The sequence below is a fragment of the Mirounga leonina genome, unplaced genomic scaffold, assembly GCF_011800145.1.
Source record: "Mirounga leonina isolate KUSES-001 unplaced genomic scaffold, KU_Mleo_1.0 Mir_151, whole genome shotgun sequence".
NCBI lineage: Eukaryota > Metazoa > Chordata > Mammalia > Carnivora > Phocidae > Mirounga > Mirounga leonina.
The window spans coordinates 28621268-28648011 of NW_023270377.1; the positions used below are offsets into that span (position 1 = coordinate 28621268).

At 37.9% G+C, this 26744-nt stretch overlaps 1 protein-coding gene across 1 annotated transcript in view; it reads right to left on the minus strand.

Annotated features, from left to right (window-relative positions):
* Nucleotides 1-26744, minus strand: part of ADAM23 (ADAM metallopeptidase domain 23) — a 170269-nt gene that overhangs the window by 43362 nt on the left and 100163 nt on the right. Inside the window, exons 5-9 of the mRNA XM_035007297.1 lie at nt 25369-25451; nt 24262-24325; nt 12600-12672; nt 8752-8828; nt 6451-6516 (exon numbers count right to left, since the gene is read on the minus strand). Coding sequence (XP_034863188.1) covers nt 6451-6516; nt 8752-8828; nt 12600-12672; nt 24262-24325; nt 25369-25451 — 363 coding nt within the window. The remainder of the gene's footprint in view (nt 1-6450; nt 6517-8751; nt 8829-12599; nt 12673-24261; nt 24326-25368; nt 25452-26744) is intronic.

Sequence of the window (26744 nt, forward strand, 5' to 3'; positions counted from 1 at the left end):
GTGGATAGTTTAAGATTGTTTATGGTTATTTATGATTATTTAAGAAAATAAATAAAAATAAATTAATAGAATAATTCCACAACAACATCTGGAGGGCTACAGTTTTAGCAAAGAATACTGCACAGTATGTCTTTGAGAGGACATTTGAAAACTGGAGTCTACCACAGGGGGATCACACCCTCTACTGAGGAAAAAGGAAAACATACTCAAAACTACTGAATCAGATTTGCACCATAAATCTTTAAAATCCGTCTTTAGTAACATATCTTTCATAAAGATTAAAAACGGTTCTACTCTGGAAATCCATGAAATTCTTTTTTTTTCCTCCTCTGCCCACTTTCATACTATAAATTTGTCAGGCTCTCTTCATTTCATTCTCTCTCTACCCCGGTACTACGTTTTTTTTTTAAACAAAGAATATATGTCTTCATGCTTACATACCTGGTATTTATTTTTTATGCTACTTCATACAATGACAACCCATGACAAATGTGCAATAAATCAGTACTGTGTTATTGGTAGCATTCACTAATTTATTACCATTTTGCATTTATAACACTTACTATGATGTGAATGTTTATATCCCCCCAAATTCATATGTTGAAATCCTAACTCCCAAAATGATGGTATTAGGAGGTGGGGCCTTTGGAAGATGGTTTGGTCATGAGGCAGAAGGCTAATGAATGGGATTAGTGCCTCAAAGGAAGCTCGAGAGAGCTCCCTTGCCCCTTGCACCAGAGGAAGTGGGGACAGAGCGAGGTGCTGCCTATGAATCGGGAAGCAGGTCCTCACCACCTGCTGGCACCATGATCTTGGGTTTCTCAGCCCCTAGAACGGCGAGAAATAAATTTCTGTTATTCATAAGCCACCCAGTCTGCGGTGTTTTGTTAGATCAGCCTGAATGGACTTGGACTCAGAATGGACTCAGACTTGATGTTACTGCTGTCACCGTGCATCATAATCTGACCCAAACTGTGTCCATGTGTTCTTTAAGAGTAAACATCAATCTGTGCATGTAACTGGGCCAAAAACATCATATTGATCTAAGAATCTTAACGCACTTTAACAGGGTTTTCAAACCTGGCATAAAGAAGTTGCTGTAAATAGCTAAGCATTTTAAGTTGTCCAGCAAATTCCACACGCTAAAAAATTTCAAAGATATTTTTTAAAGTAAAAGCAAAAGCCTCAGCATTAAGTTCCTTTGGGGTGATGACAATATTAAAAGTCTTGACATTAAGAAGCACATATTACAAAAAGAAATGAAAAATATTAACTGACACCTATTCTAAGGTAGTGGTGTTATATACCTATGACAATTAACTTTATTTTGCTTCTGAACATTAATTTGTCCATTTTGGAGACTTCTTTTTGTAGTATAATGATCATGCGAAAATATGAGATGCAAGTTAAAAAATTAATGAAGTCTTTTTTGATGTTGCGATGTTTTTCACTTATTTCGTATTTTTAATTTCCATGTCTCTGATTTCCTTTATAGAAAGCTCCATCTGCTGTGGGGTAAGTGAATTAGAAAGGGTCAAGCATGGAAGCAAGAGTCCAGGTAAAAGATAATGAAGGCTGGACATCTGCAGAGAGAAGTGGGTGGACACACTATGAAGGTAGGGTTCCCAGGACTTGCTGATGTATAGGATGTGGAAGGTGAGGAAAGAGAAGAATAAAGGATGACTGCCAGGTCTTGAATTTGAATAGCTGGGGGAATAAAGGTGACATTTAAAATAATGAGAAAGACTAGGTGAAGAGAAGCTTAGGACTAAGGGATCAAGAGTGCTGATTTAGAAATGTTAGAGATGCCTATTCAGTACTGAAGCTGGCATGCAAGTAGACAGTTGATACATAAGTATGGACTCAGGAGGCTAGAGGCATAAAGTAGAGAGTGATAAATTTAAAGTCATGATATATATTTTTTAAGATTTTATTTATTTATTTTGAGGGGAGAGGGGCAGAGGCCGAGGGAAAGAGAAAATCTCCATCCGACTCCCTGCTGAGCTCAGAGCCCAATGTGGGGCTCGATCTCACGACCCTGAGATCATGACCTGAGCTGAAACCAAGAGTTGGATGCTCTTGAGAGACTGGAAGTGTTCACATTGGCAAGAGTTATAGAGAGAAAAGAGAGCCCAAAACCAAGCTATGAGCACTCCCATAACCCTAGAGGCCAGATGCAAAAGACTAAGAAGGAAGGCCAGTAAAGTGGGAGAGCTGTTGTGTCAACAGAAGCCGAAAGATGAAGAAAATGTTTCACATAGGAGAGCATAATCAACCGCGTCTACTGCGGCAGCACGAAAGAGAGTGAGAGAGCACGAAAGAGGACAGCTAGGGTACCCATGAGATTTGTTCACTTGAAGTTCCACTTAATTCAGCAGCTAAGATTTACCAGGATCTATAAGTGTTTCTCCTACAACAAATATTTGCTCCTCAAACTCTATGAGGTGGGTTTTATTAGACCATTTTAGAAATGTGGACAGCGAGGTTCAGAGAGGACAAAGAACTTATCCAAGGTCACACAGCTGGAATTCAATGCCTACTCTGGGTTGAGATAGGAGATAAACTTTTCTAGCTAACAATTCTGATAAAATAGTTAATGTATATTCCCAAGAAATCACAGTTCTTGATGAGAACTCGTAATTTGTTAATGTGCCCATAAAGTATAGTGGTTTTTAAATAGGGTTCAAATTGAGATTTAAATTGAAAAATATTTGAGCGATAACACAGTTGCACTCGGACTTGTACGTATGGATACAGCAAAAATGTAAGCAAAACTTTTTTCGTGCACTTTAAAATATTTCAACCAATTTTCTATTAGAATAAGGCTTTTCATATTTATATTTAGCTCAAGTGGCTCAAAGAAATGTTTGCAGACCCTTATCAAGGCTATAACTGGCTTACAAATTAGCTTCCACCAGCTAGCTACCAAGATGCTTTCTACAAAATTGAGGGATTTTCCTTTCCTAATTGAAAGCCACCAATAACATGATGCTTGTTCAAAATAAGGTGTCTGCCTTTTTTCAGGAAGCCAATATTAGGTTACTCTGAATTAAAGAGATTAGCTTGAACGTGAATGTAGGCAAAATGTTTCTATTCCCTGCATGAATGAGGAATAATTTTGCATACAAAGAAAAATGTGCAATCTCCATTTATGATAAAACTTACTTTCACATTTTGTGATCACTGAAAATAATTTACATTTAAAGTGCCAAATTTATTTTTCCTTCCTGAACAATTACAACCCTTAAAGAAATTTGCTTTTTGAAAAAAATTAAAATTAGAGCTTGATTTTCAATCTTAGGGTGACAGTTATCAAAACAACTGTGTTGCCTCATCTAGCACAAAGATTGTATGATGATGAGTCATTTCAAGGATGATCATTCTAAAAGCCAAGAGTAAAACTCCAGGTATTAAAAAAACAGATGTTAATTATTCTAGTTCAGTTTTACCTTCAAAATGTGAATTTCAGGACTCTGACCCATGTTCTGATTTACTACTTCTTTGTGGCAATCAAATTCAAAAACAATCTTCATTTTCTTCATTTCATATAAAGCACACCTTAAAAAAACTTTTTTCTCACCTCTCAAAAGAAAAAAAATCCTTATAAAATGACACGCTTATGTGGGACTAGGATGTAACCTGGTCTCAAAGCAAAAGGAATATTCTGTCCTATTAGCCCAGATGTAATGTTTATTTAAATAGTAGAAATCACTTAGGTAATTTCTTTCTACTTTAGGTATTATTACTACTCGAAAATAAAGCTTTCTTTTTATTTAATTTCTTACTATGTATTCCTTCCAAGTTTATCAGTGAAAATTACAGTTCTTTTATTCTAGTTTCAAAGATAGATGAACATATCATGACTAGTTCTCTCTCAATTTTAATAACAATAATAATAAAATAATTACCAAGGTTTACCATTAACAAATTTGCTAGGATAGAGAACTTTATCACAGAATTTGTAACTTTATCACAGAATATATGGTATAAAGTGCAGAAAATTTCCATATATGAAAATGATATTTTAAATGGGAGGGTGCTGTTTTATAGTCATAAGATAAAGACAAGATTATTTAAATGCTTCTATTTAAAAGGATTAAAATATAAATTCAAAGTATATAATATTTTTTTAAAATTAATGTTTCCTATTTATACAGTTACTGATACCTACTCTGATTGATGACAGTTTTAGAGTATGGTGGAACAGGAGATGTGGAGATCAAAGTCATGGGTTGGAGAAGGGTTCTCTTCATTCCCAGCTCTCTGTGAAGGTACTTTGTGAATTTAGAGGCATTGACCGTATCACAGTTATTCCTTCCACTACTTTAAAAGTATTTGCATAATGGATATTAGAGAAAGCGGAAGTGTCTAACACCATAGTTTCATGCTACAACGCTAAGGACTGAGAAGTACCTACAAAAAATTTCAATGTCCCAATCAACAAAAATAGTTCAGATGAAAAATTATCTTGGGGTTTCAAGCAAATGTCCTTCTGAAACTCTTAGTTTAGCCTTCATTATCTAAAATGGCTGTCTACACATTTGGTTTTCTTTCTGACCAGGGAGGACCTCTCCTCTGCTTCTTCTAACATATATCAAGCAATACATTTAAAAGCTACTGGTAAATAAAATAAATCTGCATATATAATTAACAGGTATTCCCCTGAATAATACTCAACATAACTGAACCAGTACTTGGCAATTAGTAAAAAAAGTCTGCTAATGTAGAGAATCAAATAAAAGTTTAAAAATAAATTAAGTCACCATATTTTTTTTTTTAAAGATTTTATTTATTTATTTGACAGAGAGAGACACAGCAAGAGAGGGAACACAAGCAGGGGGAGTGGGAGAAGGAGAAGCAGGCTTTCCCACGGAGCAGGGAGCCCGATGTGGGGCTCGATCCCAGGACCGTGGGATCATGACCTGAGCCGAAGGCAGACGTTTAACGACTGAGCCACCCAGGTGCCCCTAAGTCACCATATTTTTATTTATGGTTTCAAGGCCTTTTCTCGAGTAGGGTCTACTAATAGAATTTCACACTGTCATTTTACCCTATCGTCTACTAATCTAATTTGGCCTCCTTAAAGTAAAACAAGGACTTAATGATATATGCAAAGCAATCTGAATTTTTGTTGCAATCTTTTACAAGTTTGTCACCCATACCTGACTTTTAAGTATTTCTTAAAATAGCCTCATCTTTCCAGAAATATAACTCAGTTTTCATAAAAACAACTACTCTTTGTCTTGGTTTATACAATTTCTTAAATTAAATTATATAGTTACAACAAGAAGTACAACAAGCCTACACAGTCTGGGAGGTGCAGCAAAGGGGTGCTGGAGCCAGCTCCCAACAGTTCACAAGAGCGAACTGGATGCAACTTTTCCCAGCTCCTCATTTAGTGAGCTCACTCCAGTAGCTTGAAATCAGCCATGATGGGAGTATTTACATCACAGGTATCAGTAACCATTATAAATCAAGGCCTTTTTCCCCAGAGAGCTAGATGTTAAATATTTAAGCATACCCCAAGTGTTGGTTATACTTGCAAACACCCTACTGGACAAGACTCTTTAGAAAGCTCTAGGCTTCAGCCAACCTGTTTTACAAGGGACACGATTAAGTAAAACATGGTTAAGAAAGTTTCTACTCGGGGTGCCTGGGTGGCTCAGTTGCTTAAGCATCTGCCTTCAGCTCTGGTCATGATCCCCGGTGTCCTGGGATCCAGCCCTTAGTAGGGCTCCCTGCTAAGCAGGGAGCCTGCTTCTTCCTCTCCTTCTGCCCCTCTCCCTGGCTCATGCTCGCTTTCTCTCTCTCAAATAAATAAATGAAACCTTTAAAAAAAAAAAAAGTTTCCACTCTATTTTCAAGAACAGCCAGTGGAGGCAATAATTATTTTCCATGTCTTTTAAATGTTATTGAGATGACACATTAAATCACACTGTACTTTGACATAAGTAGCACAATATTACTCATCTTTCCAAAATTTAAAGAAGATAAATCATCAAAGATTGTCTCTTTGGATATGCCTTTATTATACATCTTCACTTCCTATAATTACATTTGCCACAAGTCATAATAATTAGTAAGAAAAAAATGTTCTCAGAACAAAGACATGGAATAAAATTAGAAAGTAGTGGCCAAATACACAGAAGAAGAAAAGTAGAGGATAAGAATTTTAAATGAAGGTATGTAAAAGATGTCAAACAAATAGTTCAATCCATTCATCATAACCACTAAATATTCATCTATTTATTAGAGTTGTGAAAATTCTATAAAGCCCAGTGTTTCCAAACACCATGAAATAAATCAAGTCATTCAATAGTTCCAAAGAAATAAAGCATCTAAATATATTGGCCCTAGTAAGTAACAAATAATGATTCAATATACAGTGAAATGTATTCTTTCTTAAGCAAGCTGCCAGGCCTAAAACTCACTGATTCTTTATATTCTTACCGTTTTGTGATCATTAACAATCATAAGTTCCAAATATTTCATTTCTTCAAACACACCGCGAGATGGCTGTGGAAAATAAAAATATAGTCAGAATGGTGGTGGATATATCTCTGATGCTGACTATTAACTTATAGATTGACTTTGAATTTTTCAAAAAGAACGCTTTGCTGCCTACTTTATAAAAAAACACGCTGGAACAAACTTGCTAAGCAAAATCGAAGACAGCGACTGTAAAGTGTGGATAAACATTCAAGTATTCAGAAAAGAACTGTATTTAATTATCATTAAAATAGGGGCACCTGGTGGCTCAGTTGTTAAGTGTCTGCCTTCAGCTTAGATCATGATCCCAAGGTCCTGGGATCGAGCCCCGCATTGGACTCTCTGTTCAGCAGGAAGTCTGCTTCCCCCTCTCCCATTCCCACTGCTTGTGTTCCCTCTCTCACTGTCTCTCTGTCAAATAAATAAATAAAATCTTAAAAAAAAAATACTCATCAAGATAGAGAAAAGCCTGTGGTATTTTTTTTTAAGATTTTTTTTTAAGTAATCTCTACTCCCAATATGGGGCTCGAACTCATGACTCCAAGATCAAGAGTCACATGCTCCACCAACTGAGTCAGCCAGGCACCCCCAGCCCACGTTATTTTTATATGATTTTCATATGTAAAAATATCCTAGAGAAAAGTGTACAGTATAATTCTGCTAAAATAAATAAATCTCAATTTCTTTGGCATTAAAATGTGGTAAAAAAGATTCTTATCTACTTAAAACTTCAAAGGAAATCTACTTAAAGCTCATTTAATATGAACAGCACAGTACATGTGGAAAACAGCTATCAATATAGTCAAAAGAAACATTAACTCACTGGAGTGAAATTTTAATAATAATGTACTAAATCTTAACCACACAACTTCTCAAAGGAACAAACATTGATAATTACTATTTTCTAAATGCTTCTAAATTTTGATTATTCCTAATTTTAAGAGCAAGGGCTAAACATTTTAATTATCATTTGGACTTTCTTTTTTCGTAGTTGAAAACCAATAACGATGACTCTTTTTTTCTTTATGTACAAGGTCACTGATCAGTTTATATTTGATAGGGGTGGACTGTAGTGAAATGTCAGTAGCCTATATAAAACTTATTATTACCAACCACATCTTCAAGAGTGAGAAAAAAAAACTCTAAGTAAAGGGCGCCTGGGTGGCTCAGTTGGTTAAGCGACTGCCTTCAGCTCAGGTCATGATCCTGGAGTTCCGGGATCGAGTCCCATGTCAGGCTCCCTGCTCAGCAGGGAGTCTGCCTCTCTCTCTGACCCTCCCCCCTCTCATGCTCTCTATCTCATTCTCTCTCTCAAATAAATAAATAAAATCTTTAAAAAAAAAACTCTAAGTAAAAAAACAAAATTTGTATCTATAATCACCATAACATGAAGACAGGCTCATAAAAGAGAGGATGATTTAACCTGAAACTAAGTTTCTGATGACTGGTGGTCTAATTTTTTCACAAAAAAATACATTCAGCAAAACATTATCTAAAATGTGCAATTTTCAGTATAATTACTCATTAAGTTATCTAGTAAATTACCATGTAATCTATATGCTGTGGAATTAATTCTCAGTTACATAGCATTCACCATGTAATTACGAAACAGTCCCCATCATTACAGCTTTCTAATCTATTATGAAAAAGACTAGGAACATAATTTCAGTTACAAAGCTCCTATACATTTATCAATACATGGGAGCTATCCTACAGTTGTTGATTATATAATTACATGATTCTTATTTGGTAACTGTCATGATACCAATGGTCAAATAGATCCTCAAGAAAACATATCCAGCTTCAAATTTTGGTACAACAGAGCTTTCAATTTGAAAGAGCTACAAATAGCCAACATTTCAAAACCTAATACTACCCCTTACTTTTTTGGTGAACAAAAATGCTTCATAATGTTATATAAGCCATATAAAAAAAAGTCTGCTGTACTTTTAATAGAAAAAATGCACTGTACTTTTCATAAGAAAATGCTTTGAAAATGAAGCTAAAATAATACATTCCTTATATGCCTGATCAGGGTTCATAGGACACTGTAACCAGTTTACATCAAATAGAAAAAGCTGAATAAAAAGCAATATGCCTATAAGATGCAAACCATAGGAAGAGTTTGGTTTGTTGTTTTGGTTTGTGAAAGGATGTTACCCAAATCTCAACTGCTTTAGATATACTCAGATACTATGTGATTTCAGGCACACAGTTTAACTGAATGAAGTGGCCCCACCTATGGTTCAACACCACACTCACATTCACTGCTCTCTTCCTTCTCCTTTTCAACCATTGTAATTCAGACAGAAAGGGCCACTGGTCTCTGCTTTCCATACCTGTGTAAAAGAAAAGGGAATACAAAAGTTTATACTTGACTGCAGTTCAATGGGAGTATGTTTTTAAAATATGTGAAAGTACTAAAACTAAAGCAGGAAGAAATAGAAAATTTGAACAGACCAGTTACCAGCATTGAAATTTAATCAGAAATCAAAAAACTCCCCCAAAATAAAAGTCCAGGACCAGATGGCTTCTCAGGCGAATTCTACCAAACATTTAAAGACGAGGTAATACCTATTCTTCTCAAACTATTTAAAAAAAAAAAAATAGAATCAGAAGGAAAACTTCCAAATTCATTCTATGAGGCCAGTATCACCCTGATTCTAAAATCAAATAAAGACACCACAACAAGAGAACTACAGACCAACATTCCTGATGAACATAGATGCAAAAATCCCCAACTAAAATATTAGCAAACTGAATCCAATGATACCTAAAAAAAAAAAATCATACACCACAATCAAGTGGGATTTCTTTCCAGGACACCAATGTGGTTCAATATTCACAAAACAATCAACATGATATACCACATCAATAAGAGAAAAGATAAAAACCATATGATCACTTCAATAGATGCAGAAAAAGCATTAGACAAAGTACAACATCCACTCATGATAAAAGCCCTCTGCAAAGTAGGGCTAAAGGGAACATACTTCAATATAATAAAAGCCTTATATGAAAAACCCACAGCCAACATCATACTCAAGAGGGAAACACTGAGAACTTCTCCCCTAAGGTCAGGAACAAGACAAGGATGTCCACTCTCACCACTTTTATTCAATAGAGTACTGCAAGTCCTGGCCACAGCAATCAGACAACAAAAAAGAAATAAAAGGCATCCATCTTGGTAGGGAAGCAGGAAAACTCTCACTATCTGCAGATGACATGATACTGTAGAGAGAAAACCCGCAAGACTCCCAAAAAACTACTAGAACTGACAAATGAATTCAGTAAAGTCACAGGATACAAAATCAACGTACAGGAATCTGTTGCATTTCTATACACTAATAATGAAGCAGCAGAAAGTGAAATTAAGAAAATAATCCCATTTACAATTGCACCAAAAACAATAAAATATCTAGGAATAAATTTAACCAAAGAGGTGAAAGACCTGTACTCTGAAAACTATAAAACACTGATGGAAGAAATTGAAGATAACACAAAGAAATGGAAAGACAATCCACGCTCGTGGACTGGAAGAACATCTATTGTTAAAATGTCTACACTACCCAAAGTAATCTACAGATTTACTGCAATCCCTATCAAAATACCAAAGCATTTCCATAGAACTAGAAACAACCAACCCTAAAATTTGTACGGAGCCACAAAAGACCTCAAATAGCCAAAGCAATCCTGAAAAAGAAAAACAAAACTCAAGGTATCACAATTTCAGACTTCAAGTTATATTACAAAGCAGTAGTGATTAAAACAGTATGTTACTGGCATAAAAACAGACACACAGATCAACGGAATAGAATAGAAAACCCAGAAATAAACCCACAATTATATGGTGAATTAATCTTCAACAAAAGAGGAATGAATATATATAAAATGGAAAAAGACAATCTCTTCAATAACAGCTTCGTGCAAAAGAATGAACCTGGATCACTTTCTTGCACCACACACAAAAATAAACTCAAAATGGATTAAAGACCTAAATGTGAGGCCTAAAACCATAAAAATCCTTGAAGAGAGCACAGGCAATAATTTCTCTGACATCAGCCATAGCAACATTTTTCTGGATATGTCTCCTGAGGTAAGGGAAACAAAAGCAAAAATAAACTATGGGGACTATCTCAAAATAAAATGTTTTTGCACAGCAAAGGAAACAATCACCAAAACTAAAAGGCAACCTACTGAATGGGGGAAAATATTTACAAATGACATATCTGATAAAGGGCTAGTATCCAAAATATATAAAAAATGGATACAACTTAATACCCAAAAACCAAATAATCCGATTAAAAAATGGACAGAAGAGGGATGCCTGGGTGGCTCAGTCAGTTAGGCATCCAGCTCCTGATTTTGGCTCAGCTCATGATCTCGGGGTTGTGGGATTGAGCCCTCATTGGGCTGCAGGCTGGGCATGGACCCGGCTTGGGATTCTCTCTCTCCCTCTCCCTCTGCCCCTCCTCTGCTGTACATGCACTCTCTCTCTCTCAAAAAAAAAAAAAAAAATTACAAAAAAAGGACAAAAGATATGAACACACATTTCTCCAAAGAAGATAACCAGATGCTCAAGAGACACGTGAAAAGATGATCAATATCACTCATCATCATGGAAATGCAAATCAAAACTATCACCTCACACCTGTCAGAATGGGTAAAATAAAAAACACAAGAAACCACAAGTGTTGGTGAGACTGTGGAGAAAAAGGAATCTTCCTACACTGTTGGTGGGAATGCAAGCTGGTGCAGCCACTCTGGAAAACAGTATGGAGGTTCCTCAAAAAGTTAAAAATAGAGCTACCCTACAATCCAGCAATCACACCACTAGGTATTTACCAAAAAAATACAAAAACACTAATTCAAAGGGATATATACACCGCTGTGTTTATTGCAGCATTATTTACAATAGCCAAACTATGGAAGCAGCCCAAATGTCCATCAGTAGATGAAAGGACAAAGAAGATGTGGTACACACACACACACACACACACACACACACACACACAGAGGAATATTACACAGCCATAAAAAAGAATGAAATCTTGCCATTTGCAACAACAGAGATGGAGTTAGAGAGTATAATGCTAAGCGAAATAAGTCAGTCAGAGAAAAACAAAAACCATGTGATATCACTCCTAAGTGGAATTTAAGAAACAAACTAAATGAGTAAAGGAAAAAAAAAAAGAGAGAGAAAAAGAGACAAACCAGGAAAACTCTTAACTATAGTGAACAAACTGATGTCTACCATAAGGGAGGTGGGGGGAGGGGGATGGGTAAGATAGGTGATGGGAATTAAAGAGTATACTTATCATGATGCAAAAAATAAAATAAAATAAAATAAAAATATTATGTGAAGAAACAGCAACATCGATAGCATACATCATCTCAAAATCAAAATAAACTAAGGTGAAAAAAGTATGCCGGTCACTAAACATTTCACATTCTCATGGTCACAAATCTAATTCTGTTCGTAATGCACAAATTATAATTTATAATTCAAATATTATATTCTTCCAAACATCATCAAAAATGTAACGAGCCATTCAAGGTTCATTAGAATATGCATATCTGACCTACAACCATCTGACCCTCAGTATCTGAAAATTTAAGAGAATTTCACTGTGCTTAATTCATTTTAGATTTAAAAATGATGTATGGCATAAGACTTTGCATAAATTATTGAAGACTTTTGGCATTAATGTACAGAAGCAATATCACATACCCCAATAATCCAAAAGAAGCTTTCGTCAACATCAGTGTGCTTAAGATACCTCAGGACCAGAACATAAGAGCAAGACAATACAAATTGTCTAAAAAGCAGTAAACTGTCAGAGAAATTTAAGGATGAGCCTCATTGCAAATCACCATTAAATTTAGCCACACTGTCTGGTTCTAATAGAGGTTTACTCCTGGGCTTCTTCTTTCAGTATTTCCATCGGCAACGACTCTCCAGGCTTCATTCCACACCAGCCACAGTTCATGCCACTGCCCACCCACACGGCTCACTGCAGAGCAATTTCACCTCCTGCATGCACACTGAGTTTCCCCAAGGCACGGCTCCTATTACATAAAATAAAATGGCCATCTTAATTAAAACTTACTGAGATTCTTCATTTGCTTAGAATATTGTGCTGCCAAGGTTTTCTGGATTATATGTGGTCGACCTGTGCTTTTCTGAAACAAAACAATTGTGGACCATTAAAAAGCAAGATGTGATCAAGCTTCTACGGAAGAGTGTTAGAACTTTCTCCAATATCCTTCTTCAAATGGGAACATTTATATGCTAATGTTTTAGCTATCAAAAATGAAAAGTATGTCTTATTGAAACTTTAATTTTTTTAAAAATAGTGCACCATTCAATTGCTCCAGTGTAGATAAAAGCATAGTTTTATTAGCTACTCTGAAACAGCTTTCTTCAAAGCCATGAATAGGAAATTCACAAGAAAGAAACATAAATGGTCAATGAATGTATAAAAAAATGATGAATGCTTTAATACTCCTTCAAAATGCAAATTAAAAAAAAAGATATACCAGTTTTTCCCATCCTGTTGGCAAAGGTTTTAAAATTATAATAACCATAGTTATTATGGTTTCAAGGTAAAAAGCACTCTCATACTCTGCTGATAGGAATAAATTGGGAGCATAGTTCAAAGAGAAATTTAGCAATGTCTATCAATGACCTTGAAAATATTTATATCCTTTGCCCTAGAAACTACACTTCTAGAAACATCTTATTTCCATTCCTATTATTTACTATCAGCTTCCATTACTGAGCGCATACTATCTGCCAGACACTGTTAATGTACACGTTACCTGATTTAATCCTCACAAGAACTCTATATAATGCATATATCATCTTTATTTTACAAATAAAAATACTGCAACTCAGAGAGATCCATCATTGAGCTAAATTTCTATTACAGAATAATGATTCAATTTATTTTAAAAATATATAAGAACATATCATTGAAAAACTGGAAGAATGTATACTAAAGGTGAAGAGAAGTTTCTCTCTCCAGGATGGGATCATGGAAAATTACAATGTAGTTAAGTATTTGCTTATTTTGCTTTTCCAAATTTCCTATGATGTATTAGTTTCATAAGCAGAAAACTAGTTATTTAAAAAGTGTTCTTAATAGATTACATATGAGACTCACAATAATTAAGAGTTTTGCTATTCACTGCTTGAGAGATAACATGAATTCTTATTAGAAATATCCCATCCATATTACTTGACTTACTGTAAAGCATACTAAAACCAGTAATAATAAACTAAACATCAACAAATCTAAATTCAAGTTCAGTAAATTCTTAATTCTGGTAACAGGTGAAATGATACTCAGAGCAATGAAACTCACAACTGGATTAGAAACACAATTTTAAAAGCCGACTAAAGTTTCAAGCACTGTTCCTTTCCCTCTCCTCATGGCGAAGATGAAGACAGATTGTTACATGAACAAAAGGTAGGGAGTAAGGAAGAAAGCAAAAGAGAAAAGGGAGTAGGCATGGAACAATCAGCCCCTGAAGAACATGATTATGGCTATAACAATGTAAAACCGATGCTTTAAATACTATGATGATAACAGTTTGTACAGATAAATTTCTTCAACAGTTTATTAAGCATAGTCACATACATTTCTTAATTCATCAAACCTGCAAAACTGCCCTATTGGGGATGCACTGAAAAAAAACATCTTATTTTACATATTTGAAAACTATGAGGCTTAGGGAGTCGTTATTTGGGGTTTTTGTTTTGTTCTTTGGGTTTTTTTTTTTTAGCATAACAGGGCCATTAATCAGCACAAGAAATCAAAGTCAATTGTTTGTGTACCAAGTCAAATAATCTTGCTGTATACAAGTTATTTACCTACCACTAGAGTAGGGGAAAAACATTTTACTTAATCAAAATGACTTTATCTAAGGGTGGTTGTCTTCATTATCCAGTAATTTTTATACTTACTAGTTGAAAAATGATACAGGTTTAAGCAAACATTAAACATTTAAAGTTAAATGACACTTCTGTCTCAAATTTGAAACTTACTCCATATTTATATATACATTGCCACAGCAAAAAATGTTTGTTCAACTGTGATGATCAATAGTCTAAATGGCTAGTACCTGGGTCAAAACTTATTTTATCTACAGGTGAAATCTCTGCAGATAAAAAAAAAAAGTTTTCTGCGCCCCATCAAATAATTGCAATATTCTGACTTGATCACTCTCAAAATAGTATTTTCCCATTAGCAGTTCTTCTCACTGCTATGATTTCCCTATTTCCACTTCTCAGAGCCTTCATCTCCTACCACTCTCCCCTTTGTCCACTCTTGTCCAACCTAGCTGGGCCCCTCAAAGTTCCTACAACACACACTCCTGCCTCAGGGCCTTTGCATTTGCTCTTCTCCTGGAATGCTCTTCCAGCTCCCTAATTTCTTGAAAGTCCTCCTTCAAAAGTACCATCTCATTTGTTCTTCCTTGTAAATCTACCTCCTTGGCTTCATTTTTTTTCTCCTTAGCACGCTATCTAACAAACAGTATGTAATTACTTACTCATCCCGTTTATCCCTGTCTGCCCCTGTAGACTATAAGCTCCATAAAGCTCAGGCTCTATGTTTGTCTTATTCACCACTTTATCCCCAGCACCTAAAATAGTACCCAGTATGTAGTAAGCCCTCATTACAATACCTAATGAATACAGATCAAATTTCAGATTTGTTTTCATTCTATTAGTGAGCAACACTAGTAGAGTATATGATTCCTTTTTTAGTCCAATTTTATGGGGATATAATAATACGTAATATTGTATAAGTTTAAGGTGTACAGTATAATGATCTGATATATGCATATATTGCAAAATATATAAGTGTAGTTAACATCCATCACATCACAATTTTTTCCTTGTGATGAGGACTTTTAAGATCTACTGTCTTAGCAACTTTCAAATATACAAAGATACTATAGTCATCAAGTTGTACATTACATCCCAGAATTTATTTATCTTATACCTGGAAGTTTGTACCTTTTGACCTCCTTCACGCATTTCCCCCACTGGCTTCTGATAACCACTAATCTGTTCTCTGCTTCTGAGTTCAGTACTTTTAGATTCCACATATAAGCAAGATCATAGAGTTTTTGCCTTCCTCTGTCTGACTTATTTCACTCAGCACAATGTCCTTATGGTTTCTTATCTAGGTTGCTGGCCTGTGCATGACTCTAAATATTATTTTCTTCCCTATCTCTAAACAAAACTAAATGCTATCTAATATAATCATAGTTCAACTACAAATTTTCCCACTGAAGACTCTTATAAAAGTTAAGTATATGTTTATAGGCATACAATTATCTAAAGAAGAAGTGAAAATAAAAGCTAGTTCAAAGGAAAAGAAGTGGGTCAGTACAAAACAAAATGTCCACTCTGCTCTATAGACTGGAAAGAAGTGCCTTCACTTCCAAAAGCCTAGATTTATTGCCTCTTATCATTCCTTACTGGTATGTGGCCTGGTGTGACGAGAAAAACAACTTGTATTTTTCTGAGTTATTGCCTAGGCATTTTACAGCATGATAACGCTGCTCACACCCAGGGTCTGGACATTTTGATGAGAACTTGAGTTTAGGGCAGAAAACAGGAAACAACAAATGTTGGTGAGGATGTGGAGAAAGGGGAACCCTCTTACACTGCTGGTGGGAATACAAGTTGGTACAGCCACTCTGGAAAACAGTATGGAGGTTCCTCAGGATGTTAAGAATAGAGTTACGCAGAGAGAAGGAAAGATGGCAGAGGAGTAGGGGACCCTATTTCAACTGGTCCCCGGAATTGAGCTGGATATCTACCAGACCAGTCTGAGCACCCATGAAACCAGCCTAAGATGTAAAAAGATCTGGATCTCTACAAACAGAATATTGCAGGCGGTTAGTTTCGAGGTACGAAGCGGGGAGCCGTGATTCCGCGGGCAGATATCAGAGGATAAATGGCAGCGGGAGGGATCCTGGCCGTGGGGATCCTACACCGCCGGTGAGCGACAGCCTCGCTCGCTGGGGACGGGCACAGACTCGCAGACCGGTAGCGGCGGGGAAAGGACTCTAGGGCGGCCCCCGGGGCGGAAACCCAGAGCGGTGGGGTCGCGCCTGTGAACTGCAGCCCCCGGGACAGAAACCCAGAGCGAACTGGGAGCAGCTGGTGGTTTTAGAAGCGCAAAGGGCAGAGACGTGCCCCGACCTGGAGGCAGGACTGGGGGCACTGCGGAGGGGTGCATAACCCAGGCCGCTGCAGTTTATAGCAGCACGGACAGAAACAGAGACAGTGTGGCCTAGAGAGCTCACTGAAGAACAGACTGAGGTCTCTCTGCTCTGAGGCAGAGGGTTGGAAACGGTCTCTTCTGCTCTGACTCGTGGAAGAGACGCAGAAAGCCGCAAGGGAAAGCCGCCAGAGAACAAAAGCCCCCAAAACTGATTCCTGCTGAGCCCATTCCCCACCACAGGGGGGCAGGGCAACTCCGCCCCACCAGGGTTGCCTGAGTAACAGGCGGGGCAGGCCCCTCCCGCAGAAGACAGGCTGGGAAAACAACAGGCCAGCAACCCTAAGGTCCCAAGAAAACAGGTGCATCTTGCTTGGGTTCTGGTCAATAATTTGGACTCTATACATTCCCTCAAACACCCATCAACAGAATGACTAGGAGGAGGAGCCCCCAAAATAGAAAAGACTCAGAGATTATGACTTATGCTGCAGATTTACAAATGGATGCAGATATAACCAAGATGTCGGAGATGGAATTCAGGCTAGCAATTGTGAAGACAATGGCTAGAATGGAGAAATCAATTAATGGCAACATAGAGTCTCTAAGGGCAGAAATGAAAGCTGAATTGGCAGAACTTAAAAATGCTATCAATGAGATCCAATCCAATCTAGATAATCTAACAGCTAGGGTAACTGAGGCAGAAGAATGAATAAGTGACCTGGAAGACAATATAATAGATAAAAAGGGAAAAGAGGAGGCCAGGGAAAAACAACTCAGAATCCATGCAAATAGAATCAGAGCAATAAGTGACACCATGAAGCATTCCAATGTCAGAATAATTGGAATTCTGGAGGGAGTGGAGAGAGAGAGAGGACTAGAAGATGTATATGAGCAAATAGTAGCTGAGAACTTCCCTAATCTGGGGAATGAAACAAACATTCACGTCCTAGAGGCAGAGAGGACCCCTCCCAAGATCAAGGAAAACAGGCCAACACCCCAGCATGTAATAGTAAAACTTGCAAATCTTAGAACCAAGGAAACCATCTTAAGGGCAGTTAGGGGGAAGAGATTCCTTACATACAGAGGGAGGAACATCAGAATAACGTCAGACCTATCCACAGAGACCTGGCAAGCCAGAAAGGCCTGGCAAGACATATTCAGGGTACTAAATGAGAAGAACATGCAGCCAAGAATACTTTATCTGGCAAGACTGTCATTTAGAATGGATGGAGAGATGCAGAGCTTCCACGGCCGGCAGAAACTGAAAGAATATGTGACCACTAAGCCGGCCCTGCAAGAAATATTAAGGGGTGTTCTATAAAAGGAGAAAGCCCCCAAGAGTGATATACAACAGAAGTTTACAGGGACAATCTATAAAAACAACATCTTCACAGGCAACATGATGACATTAATTCATATCTTTCCATAATCACTCTCAACGTGAATGGCTTAATGCTCCCATAAAACGGCACAAGGTTGTAGATTGGATAAAAAGACAGGACCCATCCATATGCTGCCTACAAGAGACTCATTTTGAACCTAAAGATACATCCAGACTGAAAGTGAAGGGATGGAGATCCATCTTCCATGCCGGCAGACCTCAAAAGAAAGCTGGGGTAGCAATTCTTATATCAGACAAATTAGATTTTAAACTAAAGTCTGTAATTAGAGACACAGAAGGACACTATATCATTTTTAAAGGGTCTATCCAACAAGAAGATCTATCAATTGTAAATATCTATGCCCCCAACATGGGAGCATCCATCTACCTAAGCCAACTGTTAACCAAAATGAAGAGTCATATTGATAACAATACGTTAATTGTAGGAGACCTCAATACTCCACTCTCAGCAATGGACAGATCATCTAAGCAGAAAATCAACAAGGAAACAAGAGCTTTGAATGATACATTGGACCAGATGGACCTCATAGATATTTACAGAACATTCCACCGTAAAACAACAGAATACTCATTCTTCTCGAGCGCACATGGAACTTTCTCCAGAATAGACCACATACTGGGTCACAAATCAGGTCTCAACCAATACCAAAAGATTGAGATTATTCCCTGCATATTCTCAGACCACAATGCTTTTAAACTGGAACTCAATCACAAGAAAAAATTTGGCAGAAATTCAAACACTTGGAAGCTAAAGACCACTCTGCTCAAGAATGTTTGGGTCAACCAGGAAATCAAAGAAGAACTTAAACAATCATGGAAATCAATGAGAACGAAAACACGTCAGTCCAAAACCTATGGGATACTGCAAAGGCGGTCTTAAGGGGGAAATACATAGCCATCCAAACCTCACTCAAAAAAATAGAAAAATCCCGAATTCACCAACTAACTCTACACCTTAAAGAACTAGAGAAAAAGCAACAAATGATGCCTAAGCCAAGCATTAGAAGAGAAATAATTAAAATTTGAGCAGAGATCAATGAATTAGAAACCAGAAACACAGTAGATCAGATCAACGAAACTAGAAGTTGGTTCTTTGAAAGAATTAAAAAGATCGATAAACCACTGGCCAGACTTACCCAAAAGAAAAGAGAAAGGACCCAAATTAATAAAATTATGAATGAAAGGGGAGAGATCATGACTAACACCAAGGAAATAGAAACAATTATTAGAAATTATTATCAACAACTGTATGCCAATAAACTGAGCAATCTGGATGAAATGGAGGCCTTCCTGGAAACCTATAAGCTGCCAAGACTGAAACAGGAAGAAATTGACAACCTGAATAGGCCAATAACCAGTAACGAGATTGAAGCAGTGATCAAAAACCTCCCCAAAAACAAGAGTCCAGGGCCTGATGGATTCCCTGGAGAATTCTACCAAACATTCAAAGAAGAAATAATACCTATTCTACTGAAGCTGTTTCAAAAAATAGAAACAGAAGGAAAACTTCCAAACTGATTCTATGAGGCCAGCATTACCTTAATCCCCAAACCAGGCAAAGACCCCATCAAAAAGGAGAATTTCAGACTGATATCCCTGATGAATACGGATTCCAAAATCCTCAACAAAATCCTAGCTAATAGGATCCAACAATACATTAAAAGGATCATCCACCACGACCAAGTGGGATTTATCCCCAGGATGCAAGGGTGGTTCAACATTCGCAAATCAATCAATGTGATAAAACACATTAATAAGAGGAGAGAGAAGAACCATATGGTCCTCTCAATTGATGCAGAAAAAGCATTTGACAAAATACAACATCCTTTCCTGATTAAAACTCTCCAGAGTATAGGGATAGAGGGAACATTCCTCAAGTTCATAAAATCCATCTATGAAAAACCCACAGTGAATATCATCCTCAATGGGGAAAAGCTGAGAGCCTTTCCCTTAAGATCAGGAACACATCAAGGATGCCCACTCTCGCCACTATTGTTCAACATAGTACTAGAAGTCTTAGCAACAGCAATCAGACAACAAAAAGAAATAAAAGGTATTCAAATTGGCAAAGAAGAAGTCAAACTCTCTCTTTTTGCAGATGACATGATACTTTATGTGGAAAACCCAAAAGACTCCATCCCCAAATTACTAGAACTCATACAGCAATTCAGTAATGTGGCAGGATACAAAATCAACGCACAGAAATCAGTTGCCTTCTTATACACTAAAAACGCAACTGTAGAAAGAGAAATTAGAGAAACAATTCCATTTACAATAGCACCAAAAACCATAAAATACCTCGGAATAAACCTAACCAAAGTGGTAAAGGATCTTACTCTAGGAACTACAGAATACTCATGAAAGAAATTGAAGAAGACACAAAAAGATGGAAAAACATTCCACACTCATGGATCGGAAGAATAAACACTGTTAAAATGTCTATGCAACCCAGAGCAATCTATACCTTCAATGCCATCCCGATCAAAATTCCAATGACATTTTTCAAAGTGCTGGAACAAACAATCCTAAAATTTGTATGGAATCAGAAAAGACCCCGAATCGCCAAGGAAATGTTGAAAAAGAAAAACAAAGCTGCGGGCATCACGTTGCCCGATTTCAAGCTATATTACAAAGCAGTGATCACCAAGGTAGCATGGTACTAGCACAAAAAAAGACATATAGACCAATGGAACAGAATAGAGAACCCATATATGGACCCTCAACTCAATGGTCAAATAATCTTTAACAAAGCAGGAAAAAACATGCAATGGAAAAAAGACAGTCTCTTCAATAAATGGTGCTGGGAAAATTGGACAGCCACATGCAGAAGAATGAAACTCGACCATTCTCTAACACCATACACAAAGATAAACTCAAAGTGGATGAAAGACCTCAATGTGAGACAGGAATCCATCAAAATCCTAGAGGAGAATATAGACAGTAACCTCTTTGACATCGCCCACAGCAACCTCTTTCAAGATACATCTCCAAAAGCTAGTGAAACAAAAGCAAAAATGAACTTTGGGGACTTCATCAAGATAAAAAGCTTCTGCTCAACAAAGGAAACAGTCAACAAAACAAAGAGGCAACCCACAGAATGGGAGAAGATATTTGCAAATGACACTACAGATAAAGGGCTGGTATCCAAGATCTATAAAGAACTTCTCAAACTCAACACCCAAAAAACAAATAATCAAGTCAAAAAGTGGGCAGAAGATATGAAAAGACACTTCTCTGAAGAAGACATATAAATGGCTAACAGACACATGAAAAAATGTTCATCATCATTAGCCATCAGGGAAATTCAATTCAAAACCACATTGAGATACCACCTTACACCAGTTAGAATGGCAAAAATGGACAGGGAAAGAAACAACAAATGTTGGAGAGGTTGTAGAGACAGGGGAACCCTCTTACACTGTTGGTGGGAATGCAAGTTGGTACAGCCACTTTGGAAAACAGTGTGGTGGTTCCTCAAAAAATTAAAAATAGAGCTACCCTATGACCCAGCAATTACACTTCTGGGTATTTACCCCAAAGACACAGATGTAGTGAAAAGAAGGGCCATATGCACCCCAGTGTTCATAGCAGCAATGTCCATAATAGCCGAACTGTGGGAAGAGCCAAGATGCTCTTCAACAGATGAATGGATAAAGATGTGGTCCATATATACAATGGAATATTACTCAGCCATCAGAAAGGATGAATACCCAACTTTTACATCAACATGGATGGAACTGGAGGAGATTATGCTAAGTGAAATAAGTCAAGCAGAGAAGTCAATTATCATATGGTTTCACTTATTTGTGAACATAAGGAATAGCATGGAGGACACTGGGAGAAGGGAGGGAAAAATGAGGGGGGGGGAATTGGAGGGAGACATGAACCATGAGAGACTATGGACTCTGAGAAACAAACAGGGTTTTAGAGGGGAGGGGGGAAGGGGGATTGGTTAGCCTGGTGATGGGTATTAAGGAGGGCACGTACAGCATGGAGCACTAGGTGTTATATGAAAACAATGGATCGTGGATCACCACATCAAAAACTAATGATGTATTGTATGGTGACTAAGATAACATAATAAAATTTAAAAAAAAATCATAAAAAAAAAAGAATAGAGCTACCCTACAACCCAGCAATTGCACTACTAGGTATGTGCCCCAAAGATACAGATGGAGTGAAAACAAGGGGCACGTGCACCCCAATGTTCATAGCAGCAATGTCCACAATAGCCAAACTATGGAAGGAGCCAAGATGCCCTTCAACAGATGAATGGATAAAGAAGATGTGGTACATATACACAATGGAATATTACTCGGCCATCAGAAACGATGAATACCCACCATTTGCACTGACATGGATGGAACTGGAGGGAATTATGTTAAGTGAAGTAAGTCAAACAGAGAAAGACAATTATCATATGGTTTCACTCATATGTGGAACATAAACAATAGCATGGAGGACCATAGGGGAAGGGAGGGAAATCCAAAGGGGGAGAAATCAGAGAGGGAGATGAACCATGAGAGACTACGGACCCCGAGAAACAATCTGGGGGTCTCATAGGGGAGGCGAGTGGGGGGAGGGGGTAACAGGGTGATGGGTATTGAGGAGGGCACATGCTGTGATGAGCACTGGGTGTTATACTTAACTAATGAATTGCTGAACACTGCATCAAGGACTAATTATGTACTATAGAGTGGCTAACTGAACATAATAAAAAAAAGAAATTGAAAAAATATCAGAAAAAAAAAATCTGAAATAATAAAAAAAAAGAACTTGAGTTTAGGATTCCCGCTCTAAGTTCCCGCTTTGCTTTTCCCAGGACATCTTTTAAAATAACCACTTAGAATTTAGCCCACTAAATGTAGTGATCCGAAGGGATAAGTGCACCCCAATGTTTATAGCAGCAATGTCCACAATAGCCAAACTATGGGAACAGCCAAGATGTCCATCAACAGATGAATGGATAGAGAAGATGTGATATATATATCACACACAGTGGAATATTATGCAGCCATCAAAAAAAATGAAATCTTGCCATTTGCAATGATGTGGATGGAACTAGAGGGTATTATGCTAAGCAAAATAAGTCAATCAGAGAAAGACAAGTATCATATAATCTCACTGATATGAGGAATTTGAGAAACAAGATGGAAGATCATAGGGGAAGGGAGGAAAAAATGAAACCAGACAAAACCAGAGAGGGAGACAAACCCTAAGAGACTCAGGAAACAAACTGAGGGTTGCTGGAGCGGTGGTGGGAGGTGGGAGGGATGGGGTGGCTGGGTGATAGACACTGGGGAGGGTATGTGCTATGGTGAGCGCTGTGAATTGTGTAAGACTGACGAATCAGAGACCTATACCTCTGAAACAAATAATACATTATATGTTAAAAAAAGAAGACGACAATAGTAGGAAGGGAAAAATGAAGGGGGAGAAATCGGAGGGGGAGATGAACCATGAGAGACTGTAGACTCTGAAAAACAAACTGAGGGTTCTAGAGGGGAGGGGGGTGGGGGGATGGGTTAGCCTGGTGATGGGTATTAAAGAGGGCATGTACTGCATGGAGCACTGGGTGTTATATGCAAACAATGAATCATGGAGCACTACATCAAAAACTACTGATGTAATGTATGGTGCCTAACATAACATAATAATAAAAAAAAGAATTAAGCCCACTAAAAGTTAGGGACCTCCACTCCAACCGTCTTTCAAGTAACAGGTGCTTGCTACCCTGTTCTCTATCTCCTGTTCACTAGTGACCTGGGAAGGAGGACTGCCTTCCTCTGGCTTACTGCTCCCTACCCCAGATTCCGGAATCTGTATGTAATAAATCCTATGACTTTACTTCCCCTGTGTGAGTGTACTGAAACCGCACCTTCAATCAAAAGAACCATGGGTTTCACTTCCCCAAAGTGGGAGCTTGGATGCTGACAGAGCCACCTGCCGAGCCCATGTAGCTGGCTTATGTTCCCCAGTGCAGCAGGTCATAACCTGCATATTTCTAAATTCAATACACCAGTACTACATATAAATGTACGCTGACATCCACATTATGTTCTTTATGGCTCAAAGGCAAAGATGCTAAAAGAACAAAACACCATAAGGAAACTGAGGTCACAGACTTACCTCATCGTGAATCAGCTCCAGTGGTTCTATCATATATACAAAGGTATTATCTTCAAACATACCACTACGAGACAAGAAACCACACCAGGAGGAAATTAACAAATACAGCAAACAGCAAGAACCAGCAAATGAGCTTCACATTGCATCTTTAAAAATGAACAGTGTATCTGAACAAGTATCTTTATACTGCCCCAAACCTAATTCATATATCTGTATGGAATCCCACTGTGGTCTCAGCACTGTATTAGACAGAGATAAGCTACAAAAGGTGTTAAAGTGTATACCACGAGCATATAAATTATAAATGTTATAATTAATTTTTGAAACAAAATGAAAACATTAGAAGATGAATCTGGAACAGGACTATTCATACAGTTCCAGTATGTCACGTTATAATTCCAAGACAATGTCCAACTAGTACAAATTTCTTCTTACACAAATCCAGTATCACCTATAAGAAAATAGGTATTTTGCTCGTTAGAATAATCTAAAACCATCTGATTCTGAAAAGGCAAACAAGCGTATTTATGGCTGCCAATTGTGAATTTCCATTAAGCAGTATGACTCTGTGTTGCATATAATTTTGAGATATATAGGAAGATAAGATTTTCAATATCCTTTTTCATCACATGGCCACAACCAGATCTTTACATGGAGGGTGACTATTAGGGTCTAAAAGGTGCTTAGAGAGGTTTTTCTAGAGCCTGCCTTGAAGCCAATGTATGAGCTCCTCTCTTTGCACGCCCCCCCCCCCCCATCCTTCTGTGGCCAATACCACCTGACTGCTATGTCCTCTGGCATATACCTTTGGGAAACCTTTCTAGACTAGGTTTGTTCACCCTGTAAGTCCTGATCCTCCCCTTCACAGTTCCTACCAAAATGGCAATTCAATATTAATCTCTGTAATCACTTGTTTAATCTCTGAATCTCCTGCAGACTCTAAATGTTAAGACAGTGGAGACTATGCCCTCGTTCATGACTCCATATCCAGTCCCTAACATGAGACTGGCACAGCAGAGTCCCTACAACAAACATTTGGGAAAGAAAAGATGGAAACAGTGCACGGCTGAAAGCAAGTTCACTCTCCCACGTGAGACTCGCACATACTGAAGTCCATTGCAGGTCGACAGAGCTGCCCTGGAGTCCTTGACACCTCGGATGCTGCCGTGGTAGTAACAGTGCTCTCCACCCTACAACACAGAGGAAGGTTTCATTGATGAATGATGCTTCCTGGATCATCATTCACTCTTACAGATGTTCCTATAAGCCAGAAAGAATTGCAAAGAGGGTCCTACAAACTCCTCCTGGTTGATATGAAATCTCAAAGGGCATGAGGCCATTTTTCCGCTTTTCTATAAAGATGCTATGTTATTAATAAAGGAGAAAAAAGCTATTAACGCGAATTAGACGCCAATGTAACTGATACAACTTACATACCTTTCTTAAACATGTAAGGGAGTAGCTGCTTACCAGATATTGCTATGGCATAAGGCCTTCTACCAAACTGAGGAGACCCCAGAGCTCTTGTTGTTAATAACTGTGTTTGATAGGGGCACCTGGGTGGCTCAGTCGGTTAAGTGTCTGCTTTTGGCTCAGGTCATGATCCCAGTGTCCTGGGATCCAGCCCTGGTTTGGGCTCCCTGCTGAGCAGAGAGCCTGCTTCTCCCTCTCTTCCCCCCACTCATGCTCTCTCTTGTTATCTGTCTCACATTAATAAAATCTTTAAAAAAAAATAATTGTGTTCGATAGAAAACTACATAAAATCTTATTATTTGCTTCCCTACCTTTTAAAATTCATTTTAAAAATTTCTTAGAAGTATTATATGAACTTAATTTTCAAAGTCAAGTAGTAACTATAAGGCCTATTTTAAAAACACAGGGGTGCCCGTGTGGCTCGGTCTGCTAAGCGTCCTACTCTTATTTTCTGCTCAGGTCATGATCTCAGGGTCGTGAGATCCCCGTGATGGGCTCCGCACTCAGCCGGGAGTCTGCTCGAGGATTCTCTCCCTCTCCCTCTGCCCCTCTCCCTGCTCACGCACCAGTGAACACGCTCTCTCTCTCTCTCCTCACCTCCATGACAATCATTTTTAACTCTTTTATCTGTTTCTTTTGCTGTTTACCTATGTATTTCTGAATGGAATATTTATACTGCTACATCCTGGCTACACATACTAGGTAATTTGTCACATGTATTTTATTCTGGGAGACAGCCCTATTGTCCCCCTTTGGCCTCCCACTGGGCCTGACACAGAGCCACCAGCCAGGAGTTCTGTTTAGGGTCATCCTGGGAACTCTTCTGCCTCCCTTCTACACAGAATCCTAGACCCCATATCTTCTCCATTCATGATCTCATCTTCCCCTTTTTTGAAGGTACACATCTTCTGGTACTTTCTTGAAAAAGTGACCATGGAAGATGAATTTGGTGAGAACTTGCATATATAAAAACTTCTTTTTCTATCTTCACACTAGATCAACCACTTGGG